At 50.9% G+C, this 19,459-nt stretch overlaps 1 protein-coding gene across 1 annotated transcript in view; it reads left to right on the forward strand.

Annotated features, from left to right (window-relative positions):
• The window catches only part of npc1l1 (NPC1-like 1), a 34,747-nt gene that overhangs the window by 924 nt on the left and 14,364 nt on the right, over window positions 1–19,459 (forward strand). Inside the window, exons 2-10 of the mRNA XM_072486000.1 lie at window positions 3,681–3,781; window positions 4,779–4,951; window positions 5,966–6,094; window positions 6,590–6,772; window positions 8,462–8,576; window positions 10,831–10,958; window positions 15,870–16,007; window positions 17,294–17,383; window positions 18,506–18,696. Coding sequence (XP_072342101.1) covers window positions 3,718–3,781; window positions 4,779–4,951; window positions 5,966–6,094; window positions 6,590–6,772; window positions 8,462–8,576; window positions 10,831–10,958; window positions 15,870–16,007; window positions 17,294–17,383; window positions 18,506–18,696 — 1,211 coding nt within the window. The 5' untranslated portion in view covers window positions 3,681–3,717. The remainder of the gene's footprint in view (window positions 1–3,680; window positions 3,782–4,778; window positions 4,952–5,965; window positions 6,095–6,589; window positions 6,773–8,461; window positions 8,577–10,830; window positions 10,959–15,869; window positions 16,008–17,293; window positions 17,384–18,505; window positions 18,697–19,459) is intronic.

Here is a 19,459-nt window from a genome sequence, read left to right on the forward strand (position 1 = left end):
AGCCCCGGTCCCAGTCTAGCAAACCTGTTCGGCCTAGTTGCCCAGGCCTTGGTCTCTGTTCATCATCCCCGGTAACAGTCTGGCAAACCTGCTTGGCCTAGTTGCCCAGGCCTTGGTCTCTGATTACCCCCGGTCCCAGTCTGGCAAACCTGTTTGGCCTAGTTGCCCAGTCCTTGATCTCTGATCACCCCCGGTCCCAGTCTAGCAAACCTGCCTGGCCTGGCCGGGCCTTGACACTCTTCCCGAAGTGTAGGGCCTAGAATTAGGATGAGCTACTCCAACTGGGGCCTATGCCCTGTGGTTTTAGAAAGAGTTTAGCTATCCATATATTTATAATGCCAAGTGTCTGCGCTCTGTATTCCCAATATATACTTGTCAAATTCTTTTTTGCGTGAGGCTCTGCATACCACTTTTAAAATTGTACGGGTGGGAAAAGGGCTGAGACATTAGCTATGAAACAAAACCAGCAACAAAAAAAGAAAATGTGGGTTTTTAAGTACTAGCTTCAATGAGAAGGAATTAATTTGTTCGCTCACCTCTCTTAAAATATTGAAGATGGATTTAGTGATATTGAAGCCAGCCAAGTTGCTAAGAAATGTTGAAATGACCCCACACAGCCAAAGCAAAAGCCCTGTCTTGTTTCCTTTTTTATTTAACCCGCAAAAGTATACTTTATTCATACAATAACTAAAAGCTGGAACATGACCAATCATTTCAAAATGGCCACCGCGGAAAGTACAATGTCTATCCAAGTTTTCTACATAGATTATGTCGCACTCTATGAGGTGTTTCGGTACAACTGTGCTACGTGTAATTTTTGTTTTGGCGATCTGATATAATGTTTCCTATTTACCAATGCGTTACCCAACTCAGTGAGGTGGGTTAAACCCACCCCCCCTCCATCAACTGCATTTGGAACACATGTCCGAGAACCAGATAAGCCGCACTCGGGCCTATGGACTGTCCGTTGGACAATCCTTAATATCAAAAGCAGAGTTTCCAATGGCAACCTACTCCCCCTCCCTGCCAAGGGACACTATATACTGTCCGCCACTCTGAAAGACAGCCATTTGATCTATACTCAGCCAATCATGTACCCACATAACACCTTGCCCTGTAATCCCCAATTTTTGCCAAGAGCTCTATTATTGATACAGATACCTAGTCTGCTCTCAACATTGGCTAAGAGATTGAATCTCAGCCATAACTTTTTTAAGTTTTTAATAGGGTGCGGAAAGATCGAGACGGTCCAGGAGTGATAGTATAAGAAATAGAGCTTGTTTATTTTATAAATGAATTTTATCAAAACAAAAGAAAAGAAAACAATATTTAAATTTCTACCCTAATGCTAACAGATTGCATGCAGTTTCTTAACCTTGACACACTAGTTCCCGTTAAACACTCTTTAAAATGAATATGCAGCTCTCGTTCCACATACACAGACAGGCAAAGGCAAATACTTGCCTTTACAAAGCAATTTTTCTTTTGTTAGGGACATTCGTTTAGAACCCTTTTCCAAAGCCTGCCTTGGTGAAACATTCATGACCTCTCTTGGTCGATTTCCAAAAACATTCTGCTGTGTAACTTTCACGACGTCTCTCTGTCAATTTCCAAAGCCTTCTCCTCTGTAACTGTTCAGAATAGCATTCCTTTGCTCTCTCGCTCTCTCTCTTTCTCTCTCTCTGCTCTTCCCAGCCCCTCAAACAAAGGTTCTCTGAGGTTTCCAGACTTAAACCTATCATCATTATCTTAGCTGTTTGATTTCCCACTGCCTTCTATACAAAAGAACAGAGGCATGCTATTGATATGCAACTAACCTCCCATTGATGCACAAAGAGGCCATCAGAATCTGTAATGGGCTAATAGCTGGTCAGACAGGAGTGTCCCAAAGGACAATAGACCTGGGGCATCCTGTGTTTTCCCACTAACGGGTTTAAGTCTCACTGGGACAATGCAACTAGCCCAGGTGTGGGCCTATCCCTCAGACTCTGTTTGTTTAACCCCTAAATTGGCTGCTACATTGGGGTCTCATTTCTCTTCCGTATGATTTAAAAAAGTGGTATGCAGAGCCTCACGCAAAAAAGATTTGGACAGGTATATATTGACATCCGAGGCTTGGGAATACAGAGAACAGACACTTGGCTTTATAAATATATGGATAGCTAAACTCTTTCTAAAACCACAGGGCATAGGCCCCAGTTGGAGTACCTCATCCTAATTCTAGGCCTCACACTTCGGAAAGAATGTCAAGGCCCGGCCAGGCCGAGCAGGTTTGCTCGACTGGGACCGGGGGTGATCAGAGATCAAGGCCTGGGCAACTAGGCCAGACAGGTTTGCTAGACTTGGACCGGGGCTGATCAGAGATCAAGGCCTGAGAGACTAGGCCGAGCAGGTTTGCTCGACTGGGACCGGGGGTGATCAGAGATCAAGACATTGGCAACTGGGCCGAACAGGTTTGCCAGACTGGCACCGGGGGTAATCAGAGACCCAATTTCCTATTCTCTCCCTCACACAACAACGCCTCCCCTCCCAACTTCTCCCCACCCTCCACCATCACTGCCACTAAACTGATAGGCCTAGGGCTGCTATGTTTATACGTTCCTCCATTTTGAAGGTGGGTAACATTTGTGATCCTCAGGCCTCTGGCACCGCCCCCCCCCCCCCCACTTTCCAGAAACATCCTCCTCGTCAGGCGACCCCTCAGAATCCGATATGCTTCAATAAGGTGGCCTCTGGTTCTGCTAAACCCCCAATGGGTACAGGCCCAACTTGCTCCTCATAAGTCAAGCCCCCTTCTTCTCAGGAATCGGTCAAGAGAATATTCTGATTCGATTTGATTTTGATTTAATTTTATTGTCACATGCACCGAAGTACAGCGAAAAGTATTTTTCTGTGGCCGAGGGAACGTACACAGTACGTACATTGTAGACAAAAAGGGACAGCGAGGTGGTGCAATGGTTAGCACTGCTGCCTCAAGGCGCCGAGGTCCCGGGTTCGATCCCGCCTCTGCGTCACTGCCCGTGTGGAGTTTGCGCATTCACCCCGTGTCTGCGTGGGTCTCACCCCCACAACCCCAAAAAGATGTGCAGGGTAGGTGGATTGGCCACGCTAAATTGCCCCTTAATTGGAAAAAAATGAATTGGGTACTCTAAATTTATTTTAAAAATAGTAGGCAAAAAAAAAAATCAACAGAGAGCATTGACAAATGGTACATCGACAAACAGTGATTGGTTACAGTGCGGAACAAGGGGCCAAATCCCATCGCTTCCTTGCTGAGTGTCCGTCTCTGTAACGGGGGCAGCGCGGTAGCTTAGTGATTAGCACAATTGCTTCACAGCTCCAGGGTCCCAGGTTCGATTCCCAGCTTGGGCCACTGTCTGTGCGGAGCCTGCACGTTCTCCCCGTGTCTGCGTGGGTTTCCTCCGGGTGCTCCGGGTTCCTCCCACAGTCCAAAGACGTGCAGGTTGGGTGGATTGGCCGTGCTAAAATTGCCCTTAGTGTCCAAAATTGCCCTTGGTGTTGGGAGGGGTTACTGGGATTGGGTGGAGGTGCTCTTTGCAAGAGCCAGTGCAGACTCGATGGGCCGAATGGCCTCCTTCTGCCCTGTAAATTCTATGTGTAACAATGACACGTGACCGTGCTGATTACTGTCTATCGTCACAATGCCTTTCTGTTCCCAGCTCTCCCCTGTCTTTCAAAGACAATACGGAATTGGGAATGAGCTGTATGGCGGATTATGGCGCTCCTGTCTTTCCATTTCTGGCGGTTGGCGGGTATAAAGGTAAGGAAAAGTGTTCGCTCCGTGAGCTAAAACGGGATGTCTAGTTGGTCGGTTGACCTGAGAAAATAGGATCTGATGTAAAAGGAAAAACATACGGGTGGCACAGCGGTTCGCGGTTCGATCCCGGCTCTGGGTCACTGTCTGTGTGGAGTTTGCACATTCTCCCTATGTCTGCATGGGACTCGCCCCCACAACCCAAAGATGTGCAGGGTAGGTGGATTGGCCCCGCTAAATTGCCCCTTAATTGGAAAAAAATGAATTGGGTACTCGAAATTTATTTTTAAAACAGGAAAAAATACTGACCGTATTCAACAGCCTGTGCTTGCAAAGCTCCAAATGTTAGATGTGATTCCACAATTGGAAAGCACCGACTGAACAACCCTGAATGTGCTAAGATCAACACTATCAATCGGGCCCACAATGTGGTCCATTTATACTAACTCAAAGCTTTTATATTCGGACACTGCGGGGGGGGGGGGTAGTCCTCTGTAGGCATAAGGGACATGCCCCAGCATTGCGCCTTTTTTGAATTGAACAAAAACCTGGCGGCCAATAGTTGCCCAGTGCATTCTCCGTGGCAATACTTAGGCCAATCAGAGTCGACTTTCCAACCAACCGGCATCTCTCATGCGGTGCAAATTACCGCTCCCTTTGACATTTGGCATTCTCGCATCTCTTCTGATGAGTGCGAGATGGAAAGCTTCGACAGCATGTGTCTTTTGTCAACTGTGCTCAAGCTCTATACTGGCGGGGCGTTGTACGGAGGGAAGTGCTTCCGTTTAGCGTAACGCCAGGGTGGACAGTCCCGAGAGATGTAGCAGGCACTCAAATCTTCGCCCGTTAGAGTTTGGCATTAGTCCCCTGATTTGGGCAGGCGCTCACCACGGGAACCCGTAAGACCACGGGGAGATCAATCTGCGATTCGCCCCGCCCTGTGGTCCTCGTGAGAGATATCACGGGCCTCTTCATTTTAACCTCTGCTTTGTCCTCTTCACAGATGAGAATTTCACTGGAGCAGAGGCCTTCATCATGACATTCTCTTTAAATAACTACGAAATAGATAATCCCAAATACGAATACGCCTTACTCTGGGAGCAGGAATATTTAAGGATTCTCGAGGAGTACACGCAGAACAAATCCATTAATTTCAGCTTTGTCTATATGTCTGAGGTACGATGGTTGGAAGCTTCCTGGGAAACTGTTTAATATCGCCAAACGAGACTCTACATGGACAGAATGTTCTCTTCACTAAGCTCTGAACTCGCGTGCACAGCTCCACCACCGGCGCACAGTGGCAGCCGTGTGTACCATCTACAAGATGCACTGCAGCAACTCACCAAGGCTCCTTAGGCAGCACCTTCCAAACCCACGACCTCTACCATCTAGAAGGACGAGGGCAGCAGATACCTGGGAACCCCACCACCTGGAGGTTCCCCTCCGAGTCACTCACCATCCTGACTTGGAAATATATCGGCCGTTCCTTCACTGTCGCTGGGTCGAAATCCTGGAGCTCCCTCCCTAACAGCACAGTGGGTGTACCTACACCTCACGGGCTGCAGTGGCTCAAGAAGGCGGTTCACCCCCACCTTCTCAAGGGGCAATTAGGGATGGGCAACTCATGCTGGGCCCAGTCGGCCAGGAATTAGTTTGTTTTAAATTGGCCAGTTGTTACAGGGAAGGCTATATATTGACCAGGTCACCTGAGGCGGGAGGTAACCCTTCATTTTCCTCATCAACCATCAAAGATATCCCTGAACACTTTGAATCATGAAATGTGCTTGATGATCTTTGAGGCCAGGGTGATGTACAGCCATCCTGTCCAGAGATTCCACCCGGAGCAATAATCCAAATCCTTGTGGCTTCCGTTGAGGGAGGAAGGTTTCCCAGGAGCAGCCACACTTCCAGTCCTCCCTTACCATAGAATTGGATGGCCATTCTGCCCATCATCCCTCTGGTCATGATTCACGACGCAATGTTCACCCACCCTAACCCTGCCTCACCTGTGGGATAGGACCTCCGGCAATGCGGCCTTCCCTTATCTCCGCTTCGATTATCCGCTAGTATCCGAACCCTCAGCGGCAAAATGGTGGCCGTTTCTTCCAAGATGGCGGCCCCCGCCGAAATTGGCTGGCAGGGAAAATGTGGGGGTTAAACATTTTTTTAAACTTTCGCTTGTGTTCGCAGAGATCGCTCGAAGATGAGATTAACAGGACCACGGCGGAAGACATCCCGATTTTTGCCATCAGTTACTTGGTTATATTCGTGTACATTGCCTTGGCGCTTGGGGAGTACACAAGCTGGAGAACTGTCATGGTGAGCATCATCATCTCCGTGCGACTCCTACGAGGGCTCCAATCTCGCTGTGGGAGCAGATGGCATTCCGCCTCGTGCGTCGCTGGATGCGGGAAGCGAAACAAGAGAGTTCGAGGTGTAGGTGCGCAGGAATGATCATGAGGAGACTGCCTCCTCGAGGGCAACCAACGCTGGCCTTGTCAGCGAGGCCGACATCCTCTGAATGAGTCGAACAACAAAAATAATATCGGCCATAGATCTCGACCATTTCTCACCCTGGGAATATGCGAGTTGCCCCCCCCCCCCATGGTTTCCCATAATGCATTGTGTCGGTTTGTTGCTATTTTTTCACAAGTAGGCCCCGTCATGTTTTGCCCGCCCTGTCTCTGCACCGGCAAAGGTTGGGGCGAGCGGGACGCAGTCGCTATGAGCCCGAGAGTGTCATCGGACGGAGAAAAGACGCAAACTGCTGGACGCTAAATCCCATGCGTGTTTCTCGTTGTTCTCCAACTGCAGATCGATTCGAAGGTTACCCTGGGGCTGGGAGGCGTCCTGGTGGTCCTCGGAGCCGTCCTTTCCTCCATGGGCTTCTACGCGTACATCGGAGTGCCCTCTTCCCTGATCATCCTGGAGGTGGTCCCTTTCCTGGTACTCGCGGTGGGAGCGGACAACATATTCATTCTTGTCCTCCAGTACCAGGTCAGTCAAAGGAGGATGAAGTTTACCCCCTGCGGTCAGTCCGTCGTAGGCCCCCTGAAGTGTTTGCAACATCGGAACAGGAGTGGGCCATTCAGCCTCTCGAGCCTGTCCCGTCATTCAATGGCTGACCTGCGGCCTAACTCCATATACCTGCCTTGACCCCGCATCCCTTAATATCTTTACTGAACAAAAATCTCCCTCAGATTTAAAATGAACAACTGACATTGCTTCGACTGCTCTTTGTGGGAGAGAGTTCCAAACCGCTACCACCCTTTGAGTGAAGAAGTTCTTCTTAACCCTCCTAAACAGTCTCGCCCTAATTTTTAGACTATGCCCCCTAGTTTTAGAATCTCCAACCAGTGGAAATAGTTTATCTTTATCCACCCTGTCTTTCCCCGTTAATATCTCCAATACTTTGATCAAATCGCCCCTCAGCCTTCTAAATCCCAGCAAAAACAGGTCTAATTTGTATAATCTCTCCTCGTAACTCAATCCCTGTAATCGGGTATCATTTTTGTAAACCTACGTTGCACTCCCTCCAAGGCCAAAATATTCTTCCTAAGGTGTGGTGCCCAGAACTGCTCACAGTGACTCCAAGTGGGGTCTAACCAGGGGTTGGTAAAAGTGCAGCATAACCCCTGTGTCTGTATATTCCAATCCTCTAGATATAAAGGCAAGCATTCCATTAGCCTTTTTGATTGATTTCTGCCCTTGTTCCTGGCGTTTTAAGGATCTATGCACCTGAACCCCCAAGTCTCTTTCGGCATCCACTTTACCTCACCTCTTTCCATTTAGAAAGTACTCTGCTGGATTTTTTTTGGGTCCAAAATGGTTACCTTACACTTGCTTACATTGCATTCCGTCTGCCACAATTTTGCCCATTAATTTTGTCTGTCAATATCTCCTTGCAATTATATGCTATCATCTGGGCTCTCTACAACCTAACTGTGTTGGGGAAATAGCTAACCTTCTGCCCCCGCCAAACCCAAACTGAAGGCCAAAACCACTTTGGGGAGCTGAAGTGGCGGCTGAGGCCACGCTAGGCTGCATTCTGGAATCTGGGCCCCAGGGGCTGTGGGTTCAAGTCTCGCGCTGGAGGCATGCGGGCAACTCCCCTCTCCGCCCACCCCGTTTGTGGGAGCTTGCTGTGCACAAATTGGCCTCCGCCTTTCCCACAATGCAACAGCTTAAGGGCGCCCTTGGCCGTAAAGTGCTCCGAGGGAGATGCGGCCCTCCCCCCCGTAAACTTAACGGGAATGGAAGGAAACTTTTAAAATGAGCCGGAAGGGCCCATCGACACCAAATTAGGAATGAAGAGCCTAAAGGCAGAATCAATCAGGGAGGATTGATTAGGTCGTGTCAGGATTAAAGGGGCAGTGAAGGGAATTAAAAATACAGCCGTTTTTGATTAACTCAAATCTTCCCCTCAACGTAGCGAGGGTCCAGATTTTTACTCGATGGCGGGTTCCAAAATACTCTCAGATTCAGGAAAAGGGAGGAAACGGAGAGGCCTACGGAATAGGCCGAGGGCTAATCTTGCCAGAGGGCTTTGTGCCTATCAGGTGATGAGCTTCTGCCTGTGACACGGAACAAAGGGCCCCTGGCAGCTAGCCGACAGCTCACCCCGCCTCGCCTCGCTGCTCCGGGCGGAACCTTCTGGAACACTCACGGTGCCTTTCCATTCGACAGAGAGACGAGAGGCAAGCCGGGGAGCGGAGGGAGGAGCAGATTGGCCGGGTGCTGGGGGACGTCGCTCCCAGCATGCTCCTCTGCAGCTTCTCGGAGTCCATCTGTTTCTTCCTGGGTAAGGCTTTGATTTATTTTCCCTCTTTCACTGGACACGATGGGCCAAGAGTTTTCGGGAGCTGGTTCTGAGGAACATTGAGAACATCGGCCATATTCTTAGTAGTTTGCAAGTGGCGAGCTCATGTTTCATCAAATAACCTCACATTTGAATTTGCCCATGGCCTCCACCTCAGTGCTTCCAGTCTTGACCTGTTCCATTCTGAGCCATAGGCCGGGACTTTGAAGATGGCAGGGTTTCCCGCGCTCTGGTCTGCTGCAGCGCCAGAAGTCATAGTGGACAGGACTGGTACTGCACGCAGTCCTGGGACTCCAGGACCAGGTGGCGGGGGAGGAGGGGGAGGGGGAGGTTTCAGGGTGGGGTGGTGAGGTCCAGGAAAGGGGACAGCCGGGATGGGGGCGGGTGGGAATGGAGGATATTAGTAGAGAGGCCAGGGGTGGAATGGGTAGGAAGGTAGCCCCCACAGGAATCAGACTTTCTGAGGGGGTGTCTGATGTGAAAAGGGGGCTGATGACAACCCCCCCCCCCCCCCCATTCTCCCCCCTGTCCCGTCCTCTCACTCTTCCTGCCTGAGGCCTAAACATGGTTCATTTTTGGGCCTGCCCTTCTGTCTCGGAATTCCTCCCGCCAGCCTGAAAACCAATAATTGGGCCCTTAAGGGCCTCAGTTGAGGCCTGGGCTGGGTGGGCCGGCCTAGGCCTTGCTCCTCCGAGCATAAAATTGCAGAGACATGAGGGGCGGAGGAGCCTGGTGGGAAGGCCCCTCCTTGAAACCTTACGGTCACCCCCTCACCCCACCCTCCTCCCCCACTTACAAATCCGTCGGAGAGGAGGTGCGGGGTAATGTAAAATTCTGCCCATAATGTTGGCCCCTTGCCTCATTTAATGTTCAGTCCAAAGACATTCACTGTGCCTCTTGGCTAGGCTTACGGTAGTCTTTAGATCGTCCTCTGATCTGGTCATGTGACAACCTGCCCTTCACCAAAGTCTAAAACCTCCTCCCTCACTCCTGTAATTGCCCCCCCCCCCCACTTGCAATGAAGGCCAAAGTACCATTTGCCTTCCGAACTGCTTGCTGAACCTGCATGCTTGCCTTCAGTGACTGGTGTACTCGGACACCCAGGTCCCTCTGTACCTCCACATTTCCCAACTTATCACCTCATGGCGCACCACCGTTTCAGTTCAAACTACAAGAGGCCTTTAGTGACACAACCCCAGGGATTGCTGTTAATAATAATCTTTATTAGTGTCACAAGTAGACTTGCATTAACACCGCAATGAAGTTACTGTGAAAATCCCCTAGTCTCTACACTCTGGCGCCTGTTCGGGTACACAGAGGGAGAATTCAGAATATCAAATGCACGGGCAGCACGGTGGCGCAGTGGGTTGGCCCTGTTGCCTCACGGTGCCGAGGTCCCAGGTTCGATCCCGGCCCTGGGTCACCGTCTGTGTGGAGTTTGCACATTCTCCCCGTGTCTGCGTGGGTTTCGCCCCCATACCCCAAACATGTGCAGGCTAGGTAGATTAGCCACGCTAAATTGCCCCTTAAATGAATTGGGTACTCTAAATTTATTTTAAAAAAAGAAAAAAAAAGAATGTCCAATTCACCTCACAAACACATCGTTCGGGACTTGTGGGAGGAAACCGGAGCACCCGGAGGAAACCCACGCAGACACGGGGAGAACGTGCAGACTCCGCACAGGCAGTGACCCAGTGGGGAATAGAACCTGGGACCCTGGCGCTGTGAAGCGACAGTGCTAGCCACTGTGGAGTGGTGGAGTTGGATAGCGGGCCAGCGATAGGTGGAGATTGACAAAGATATCTTGGACAGAAAGACAAAGAGAATGTAAATGATTAAGGCTGAAGAAGGGTGCTGGGAAATGGGACGATGGCACATGGTTAAGAAACGCAAGATATATCTAGAGGAGGCAGCAATGGCGGAACCGCCATCAACAGCTGTTGTCTGAAGAAACAGAGGCGAGAAAGAGAGAGTGAGGTTGGCATCTAAGATGGCCGAACTCAATGTTGAGTGCGAAAAGGTTGGAAAGTAGCTGATAGCAGGATGCGGTGCTCGAGCTTCACCGGCAGAGCGAGGACAAAGAGGTCAGGGTGGGACCGAGGACGAAAAAGCTGGGGCACTGTGAGCTGTGTGTGTGTGGGGGAAGGGGGAGGGAGAGGATGAATACAGCCGCTCCCATTTGGAGCAGGTTCTTTCTGAGATGGTAACACGCCCCACCTCGTTATCCCTCCGACAGGTGCCCTGACCAAGATGCCGGCCGTCCGCACCTTCGCGCTCTACGCAGCCCTGGCGGTGTTCTTCGACTTCCTCCTCCAGATGACCGCGTTTGTGGCCCTGATGTCTTTAGATGCACGGAGAGAGGAGGTACATGATCTGCTTTGATTAGACTCCTCAATCTGACCTGAATTTCACTGTAATTCCACCAGAAGCGATCAGATTGCAACGATTTCTGATTCATCACTTGTCGAGGACTGTGACCCATTCCACCAACACGACACAGTGTTGATTCACATCAAGCTAAATATATTGAGCATTCCAAATATCTGAGCATGAAGTGTTTATGAGTGACCCCTTATTAAAATATGTCCAATTTCATTAAAAAAAAAACGCAATTTATTCAAACTTGTATCAAAAGTAGGTTACAGCAAATAAACACGCCAGGAAACATTCTTCCCAACAATCAACTGTACAGTTTGTACAGATTTTTCTCCTTTTTCACCCCCCCCCTTCATCGGCCTTCCTCCTCTCCATGAGCTCCGGCTTCTCTGAGACCCCAAATATCGCCACCAAAGGGTCCGGGTCCGCTCCCTCCTCCACTGCCCTGGCTAAGACCGCGAACACTCCCGCCCAGAATCTTCCCAATTTTTCACAACCTCAAAACATGTGCGTGTGATTCGCTGGCCCCCGCCCACACCGCTCCCACTCCTCTATTACCCCCTGAAAGAACCCACTCATGCTCGCCCGGGTCATATGCACCCTGTGCACCACCTTAAACTGTATCAGGCCCATCCTTGCACAAGAGGAGGTCCCGTTTACCCTTCGCAGTGCCTCACTCCATACTCCCCAATTGATCTCCATTCCCAACTCCGCTTCCCATTTCTCCTTGATTTTCACCACCCGCTTGCCTCCCTGCTCCCCCAGCCACTTATATATATCCCCAATTCTTCCCTCCCCTTCCACATCCGGAAGCAGCAGTCGCTCCAGCAGGATGTATCCCGGCAATCTAGGGAACCCCTTCCAGACCTTTCGTGCAAAGTCCCTAACCTGTAGATACCTGAACTCACTCCCCCTCGGCAGCTCTACCCTCTCCCTTAGCTCCTCCAGACTGGCGAACCCTTCCTCAAATACAAATCCCTCACCTTGACCAGCCCCACCTCCCTCCACCTGCTGTATACACTATCCATCCCCCCGGCTCAAACCCATGATTCTTGCACAGCGGCGTTAGCACCGACATCCCTTCCACCCTAAAATTCCTCCTCAGCTGATTCCATATCTTCACTGTGGACTGCACCACTGGGCTCCCTGAATACCTACTCAGAGCCATTGGCAATGCTGCCGTCACTATAGCCTTCAAACTAGACCCCTTACAAGATTCCTCCTCCATCCTAACCCACTCTACCCCTTCTCCTTTCGACCAACGCCGCACCTTGTCCACATTCGCTGCCCAATAATAATGAAGCAAGTTTGTCAACGCCAACCCCCCCTGCTGCCTCTGCCTCTGTAGCAGGGTCCTCCCCACCCTCGGCACCTTCCCCGCCCACACCAAGTCAGAGATGATTGTGTCCACTTTCCGAAAAAAGGCCTTTGGTATAAAGATCGTGATAGTCTGAAAGATAAACAAGAACCTCGGCAGAATATTAATTTTCACCACCTGGACCCTCCCCGCCAACGTTAAGTGCAGTGTATCCCACCTCTTAAGATCCTCCCCTGCCTCCTCGACCAGCTTCGTTAAGTTCCACTTATGGAGCTCCGTCCATTCCCTCGCTACCTGAATCCCCAAGTACCTAAACCTATCCCTCGCTACCGTAAATGGCATCCCCCCTAAATTAGCCCGCTGTGCCAGCTCATTCACCGGGAATACCTCGCTTTTTCCTACATTCAACCTGTATCCCGCGAACCCTCCAAACCTCCCCAACAGGCCCATAATCCTTCCCATACTCTCCAACGGATCCGAAACATACAGCAAGAGGTCATCGGCATAGAGCGACACCCGATGCTCCCTCTGTCCCCTCATGATCCCCTGCCACTCTGCCGACCTCCTGAGAGCCATCGCCAATGGCTCTATGGCCAGCGCAAACAGCAATGGCGACATTGGGCACCCCTGCCTCGTACCCCTGTGTAGGTCACAGCTTCGTGATCTCATATCATTCGTCCTCACCCTCGCCCTTGGTGCCACATACAGCAACCACACCCATGCCACAAATCTTGGCCCAAACCCAAACCTTCCCAAAACTTCAAACAAGTACCGCCACTCCACCCGATCAAATGCTTTCTCCGCGTCCATGGACACCACCACCTCCGGTACCAGAGCTCTCGACGGATTCATCACCACATTCAACAGCCGTCTTTTATTACTCGCGAGCTGCCTGCCCTTCACGAAGCCTGTTTGATCTTCTGCAACCACCCCCGGGACACAATCCTCCATCCTCCCCGCCAACAACGTGTCTCCAGGAACTCCCCCCTTCTCCAGTGCTTCATTAAACGCCCCCAACAGATGTGGTGCCAGGTCCGCCGCAAATTCGTTATAAAATTCTGCCGGGTACCCATCCGGCCCAGGGGCCTTCCCCGACTTCATACCCCTGATACTATCCAGCACCTCCCTCAGCCCCAGGCGCTCCTCCAAGCCTGCCTCTTTGCTTCCTCCACCTGGGGAAATTCCAGCTCGTCCAGAAACTACCCCATGTCCCCCTCCTCTCCTCCTAGGTCTGCCTCATAAAGTCCCTGGTAATACTCTCGAAATGCCTCATTTATCCTCCCTGGCGCCGACACCACATCCCCAGCCCCAGTCCGGATCTTTAATATTTCCCTGGACGCAGCCTGCCTCCGCAGCTGGTGTGCCAGCATGCGGCTCGCCTTCTCCCCATGCTCGTATTGCGCCCCTCTTGCCCTACGCAGTTGCCCTACCACCCTCCCCGTTGTCAGCCTGTCAAATTGCCCCAGCAACTTTTTCCTCCTCGTCAATCCCTCCACGGTGGGCACCCTCGAATGTTCCCTGTCCACCTCCACTATCTCGCTCACTAGACGATCATGTTCCGCCCTCCTTTCCTCATTCGTACGAACCGTAAATGAGAATTTCTCCCCGGACCACTGCCTTCAGTGCTTCCCAAAAAATGCCCGCCGACACCTCCCCATTCTGATTGAACTCCACATAATCCCTAATCGCCAACCGCACCTCATCACAAAAACCTCCATCCGCCAACAACCCCGAGTCAAACCTCCACCCCGGCCTCTGCTCTCGTCCCGTACTGAACCGAATATCCAGGGTGGGGGTGCATGGTCCGAGATAACTATCCCCGCATACTCGCCCCCTCCACCCCAACCAAAATCTCTCGACTCACTACAAAGTAATCAATCCTCGAATACACTTTATAGATGTGTGAAAAGAAGGAATACTCCCTTCCCCCTGAGTTCTGAAAGCGCCATGGATACACCATACCCATCCTCTCCATAAACCCCCCCAGCTCCCTTGCCATTCGTACCCTACCCATCGACCTGGGGCTCGATCTATCCACCCTCTGCTCCAGGACACAGTTAAAATCTCCTCCCATGATCAACTGGTGCGTGCCCAAATCCGGGATTTCTGCCAGCAACCCCCTCATAAAACCCACATCATCCCAATTTGGGGCATACACGTTTACCAACACGACCGGTGTCCCTTCCAATACCCCACTCACAATCACATATCTCCCACCTGGATCCCTCACCTTCTTCGCACTCACGAATCCCATTTTTTTGCTCATTAAAATCGCCACACCCCTCGATTTCAAACCTGCCCGACCCACCCCTTCCTTAACCTAACCTGGTCCTTCACACGGAGGTACGTCTCCTGCAAAAAGACAAACCCCCGCTTTCAAGCTCCCCGCCAACACCCGCGATCTTTTTAACCGGCCCATTCAGTCCCCGGATGTTCCACGATACCAACCTTACCGGAGGCTTGCGCCTCCAATCCCCTCTACCGTCCGTCATCTTCCCCACTTAACTCCTGCCCCTTTAATTCACCTCTGTACCTAGCCCATCCAAGATGGCCCCTTTCTTCGTCCTTGACCATGTCATCTCTCACCCCCTGCCGTGTTGCAGAAACCCCCCCCCCACACTTTTCCCCTTCCCCTTCTTACCCCCCCCCCCACTTCCCCTCTCACCCCTCCCCCTGGCCACCCCTCTAGTCCTTCTCCCCCACCACCTCCCTTCCGTTCACCAGCATAACCTGCGAGCGCGGCTGCCCCTGCCTAAAGGCGCAACCTAATGGGCCAATTTCACCTTTAAAACCCTGGACTTTTATTACATTAATGTTTCATGATTTAATATCTTAATTTATTAAATATTCTTTTGTGCAATGTGAGCGTCGCTGGTAAGTCCAGTATTTGTTGCCCATCCCTAGTTGCCCCTCGAGAAGGTGGGGGTGAGCCGCCTTCTTGAGCCGCTGCAGCCCGTGTGGTGTAGGTACACCCACAGTGCTGTTAGGGAGGGTGTTCGGGGGTTTTGACCCAGCGACAGTGAAGGAACGGCCGATATATTTCCAAGTCGGGGCGGTGAGTGACTTGGTGGGGTTCCCAGGTATCTGCTGCTCTTGTCCTTCCAGATGGTGGTGGTCATAGACTTTACAGTGCAGAAGGAGGCCATTCGGCCCATCGAGTCTGCACTGGCCCTTGGAAAGAGCATCCCACTTAAGCCCACACCTCCACCCTATCCCCGTAGCCCAGCAGCCCCATCTGACCTTTCTTTTGGACACTTAAGGGCAATTTAGCATGGCCAATGCCCCAAATCTGCACAATTTTGGAGGAAACCGGAGCACCCGGACGAAACCCACGCAGACACGAGGAGAAGGTGAAGGGTCCGCACAGACAGTGACCCAAGCCGGGAATCGAACCTGGGACTCGGGTTCAATCCCGGCCCCGTTTCACTGTCCGTGTGCAGTTTGCGCTTTCTCCCCGTGTCTGCGTGGGCCTCATCCCCACAGATGGGATTGGCCACGTTAAATTGCCGCTTAATTGAAATAAATAAATAAATAAAAACGAGATGAATGACTTGGTGAACTCTTTTTGTTCTCTCCCGCAGAAGGACAGATTCGATATTTGTTGCTGTGCGCATTCGAAGCAAAAGAGGACAAAGAAGAAGAACGAGGGGCTCTTGTTACCCTTCATGAGGGAACATTATGCCCCATTCTTGCTGCATCCTGTTACCAGCATCATCGTGGTAGGAAGGAAATTCAGCTTTTCTGATGCCAAGCATAGGCAGCACAATTGATAAGCAAAACTAATGCCAAACCCGTATTGGATCTTCGTTAGGCCACACTGGGGATATCGTGAACAGTTCTGGTATCCATATTATAACAAGGATAAATTTAAAGTCACCATAGTCCCAGATGACTATTTTCCTCTTTGAGTGGGGGGGGGGAAAGCTGACTGGTGGTGATTTAACCCGAGGGTTACCACACCTCAGGCGAGGAGCGAGGTTGAGAAGATTGGGCCTTCTTGAATAACTTCAGCCTGTACGGGAATTGAACCTCCGCTGTCGGCCTAGCTCCGCATCACTGATCAGCCGGCCAGCCAACTGAGCTAAACCATCCCCTCTAACAAGCATAGACGCTGGAGAAGGTCACAAAATAAGGTTGACTCGGCTGATACGGTGAGGTATCAGCAAAGTTTGAACAGGCCGAAGGCTCTCCAGACCAGAGAAGGCCTGATTAAAAAGCTTGTGAGTGGTTGACTCGATCGAGGGGGGAAGGGTCAAGGAAGTGTGTCAAGAGCATTAGGTGATGAGGAATAGGAGATAGGCGACGCGAACTAGACTGAGTAGTCTGCATTTATATCGTGAAATACTCTGCCCGCCCTCATCTAATCCCAAGAGGGAATTGGAGGTATTTCCCAGGCTGAGGGAGTGGGGGCGAGGTGCTGGAGAAAGAGGAGGGAGGTGCCAAGCCGTGTAGTGAAGGTGCCCGAATCTCCTTCATGCCAGGGCGGCGTTCTGTGGCCTACTTTCCTAAGGCTGAGGAAATCCGCCCTGAGGCGCAGCGAGGCTTGGGTGGAGAACCCTTGACCTCTGCTGTCAAACAAGCCCAGGAGAAATGGCGGGAACGGCGCCAGGAACCCGTCATCGCCTCCGACCAATTGTCCAAAGAATTTGACTCGGTAAATCGTGAGGTCCTGCATGTCCTGAAAACTGACCAAAGTAGTGCCCTTGAAGGCAGTCCCACAAGTGCTCGGACAAAATTTGTTTATCCTCGAATCGAGGGACAGAAGACGTGGATCTGTAGATCGGTCCCATTGCAACTCATGGTTTAAGTATTTAGTCAAGATGCTATAGCCATTGTGCGTCTGAGGCGTGAGTGATGCATATCTTTCCAAACCCGTCAACGCTTATCGAGCTTGTTCATTTCCATATGTCCTCTATCGCTCTGGGAGAAAAGTTAAGCTTCCTATGCCGACGCCTCAATGTATTTGACCTGACTGACAATTCTCTCGCTCCCGTTTATCCCCTAGATTGTCCTCTTCCTCTTCATGTTGTGCACCGGAATATTCTTGATGCTCCACGTCCGTGTGGGCCTCGATCAGGAGCTCGCGCTGCCAGCGGTCAGTACTTAACCATCGTCTCCACCCTTAGTCACTTCCTGCGGCAACACCGTGCGGCAGTAGATCACCGAAGCAGACCACTCGGCTTATTGACGCTGCTCAGATTAGCAACCATCGTTTTGCCTGTCTCTCAGGGCCTACTCAGAGGGCTAAGGCCTGGTTCAGGCACGAGCCCTGGACACCTACGGAAGGATTTTTAACCAATTAGATTCCATCCAATTGGATATGACCCTTATAATTAAGTCATTCCTCCTTCGATATTTTTCATATTGCTGGAGATTGTGTTCAATTTAGGATAAAACACTGGCCTTAAGTGCTGGATGTAGATGGGGCCTACAATCAGGTAAACAGAAATAGGAATTCGGTCCAGTTCAAAATTCCAAACATGATACTAAGTTAGTTAAAAAAGATATAGCTCTGAATTGATCTTGAAGTAACATTTATTAGTTAATAAATGTCGCCATGTGATACGAAGGAAGTGATTGTACTGGAGGGGGTGCAGAGGCGATTCACCAGGACGTTGCCTGGGATGACACGTTTAAGATATGAAGAGAGGTTGGATAGGCTGGGGTTGTTTTCGTTGGAGCAGAGAAGACTGAGGGGCGACCTGATGGAGGTGGACAAGATTCTGAGGGCATGGACAGGGTGGATAGGGAGCAGCTATTCCCCTGAGTTGAAAGGTCAGTTACGAGGGGACATAAGTTCAAAGTGAGGGTCAGGAGGTTTAGGGGGGGGGTTTGAGGAAACATTTTCCCCAGAGGGTGGTGAGGGTCTGGAACGCACGGCCTGGGAGGGTGGTAGAGGCGGGTTACCTCACATCCTTTAAAAAGTCCCTGGATGAGCACTTGGCACGTCTTAACATTCCAGGCTATGGGCCAAGAGCTGGCAAACGGGATTAGGCAGATCAGGTGTTTTTCATGCTTCGGTGCAGACTTGGTGGGCCGAAGGGCTGTATTAGTCTGTGATTCTGAATAGGAACAGAAAGGTTGTGATAAAGGTTGTATAAAACTCTAGTTAGGCCTCAACTAGAGTACTGTGCCTGGCTCTGGGTGCTGCGCCACTCCTGTTCGATGTGGCCGACTAGTCTGATTAAAATCTGTCCCTTATTTTGTGCCTCATTAGGACTCGTACATGCTGAAGTACTTCGCTGCCCTCAACAAGTACTTTGAGGTGGGCGTTCCGGTATATTTTGTCACTACTGCTGGCTATAACTTCACCACGGTCGATGGGATGAATGGCATCTGCTCCAGCGTGGGCTGCGACAACAACTCGATGACGCAGAAGATCCAGTATGCTACCGAGTTCCCTCAAGTGTGAGTGGGTTGGATTTAAGGTTAATGCTCATCTTCCCCCTTGATAACCTTGGGTGCCTTGTTGCGGTTTGACCCACACTGCGTGCGCGTGTGCGTGTGGTGTAATCTTTACGTAGGCACATCTGGAGCACGACGCTCACACAAGGCCAGATGTGCGGTAACTATGTTGACCTCAGGGGCGATATTTCAGCCTTGGGCACAGTGTAGATTCACCAGAGCTGTAATGGTTAAACCCGGTGAGCTCATTACGTGACTCATTACATACTGAACAATCCTGAATGCGCTCATAGCCGCACTAGCAACCAATTTAAAATCATGTGCCCAGCTTGTAATGTGGCTCATTTACATCTACCTGAGTGATATTCATACGTAAACATGCATGACATCCATTCCAGGCAAACAAAAGGAATACGTTTAAGCCCTTCAGACTTTTATGGATTACCCTGGGGCTTGGGGATGGGGGCTTATAGTTGCCTGCTGCTTTCTCCATAGCAACGCCTCAGCCAATCGGCCTCCCAGCTCCTCAGCGACCTTTTTCCTCTTGCCGTATCAGTGGTCGTGATTGCTTGCAATTTGGTATTCTGATGAGTCCAAGATTAAAAACTTCGGCCAACCTCTGCTCCTTTGTAATGTTACGAGGTTGCAGAGATGAGGAGGTTGAAGGGAGAGAGATTAGATCCACGCGTGGCGGGGGGGGGGGGGGGGGGGGGGGGGGGGGGGAGGTTGCGAGGTAGGGAACATCATGTAAAATGAGGGCTAGAGT

The sequence above is a fragment of the Scyliorhinus torazame genome, chromosome 20 (assembly GCF_047496885.1).
Source record: "Scyliorhinus torazame isolate Kashiwa2021f chromosome 20, sScyTor2.1, whole genome shotgun sequence".
Classification (NCBI taxonomy): Eukaryota; Metazoa; Chordata; class Chondrichthyes; order Carcharhiniformes; family Scyliorhinidae; genus Scyliorhinus; species Scyliorhinus torazame.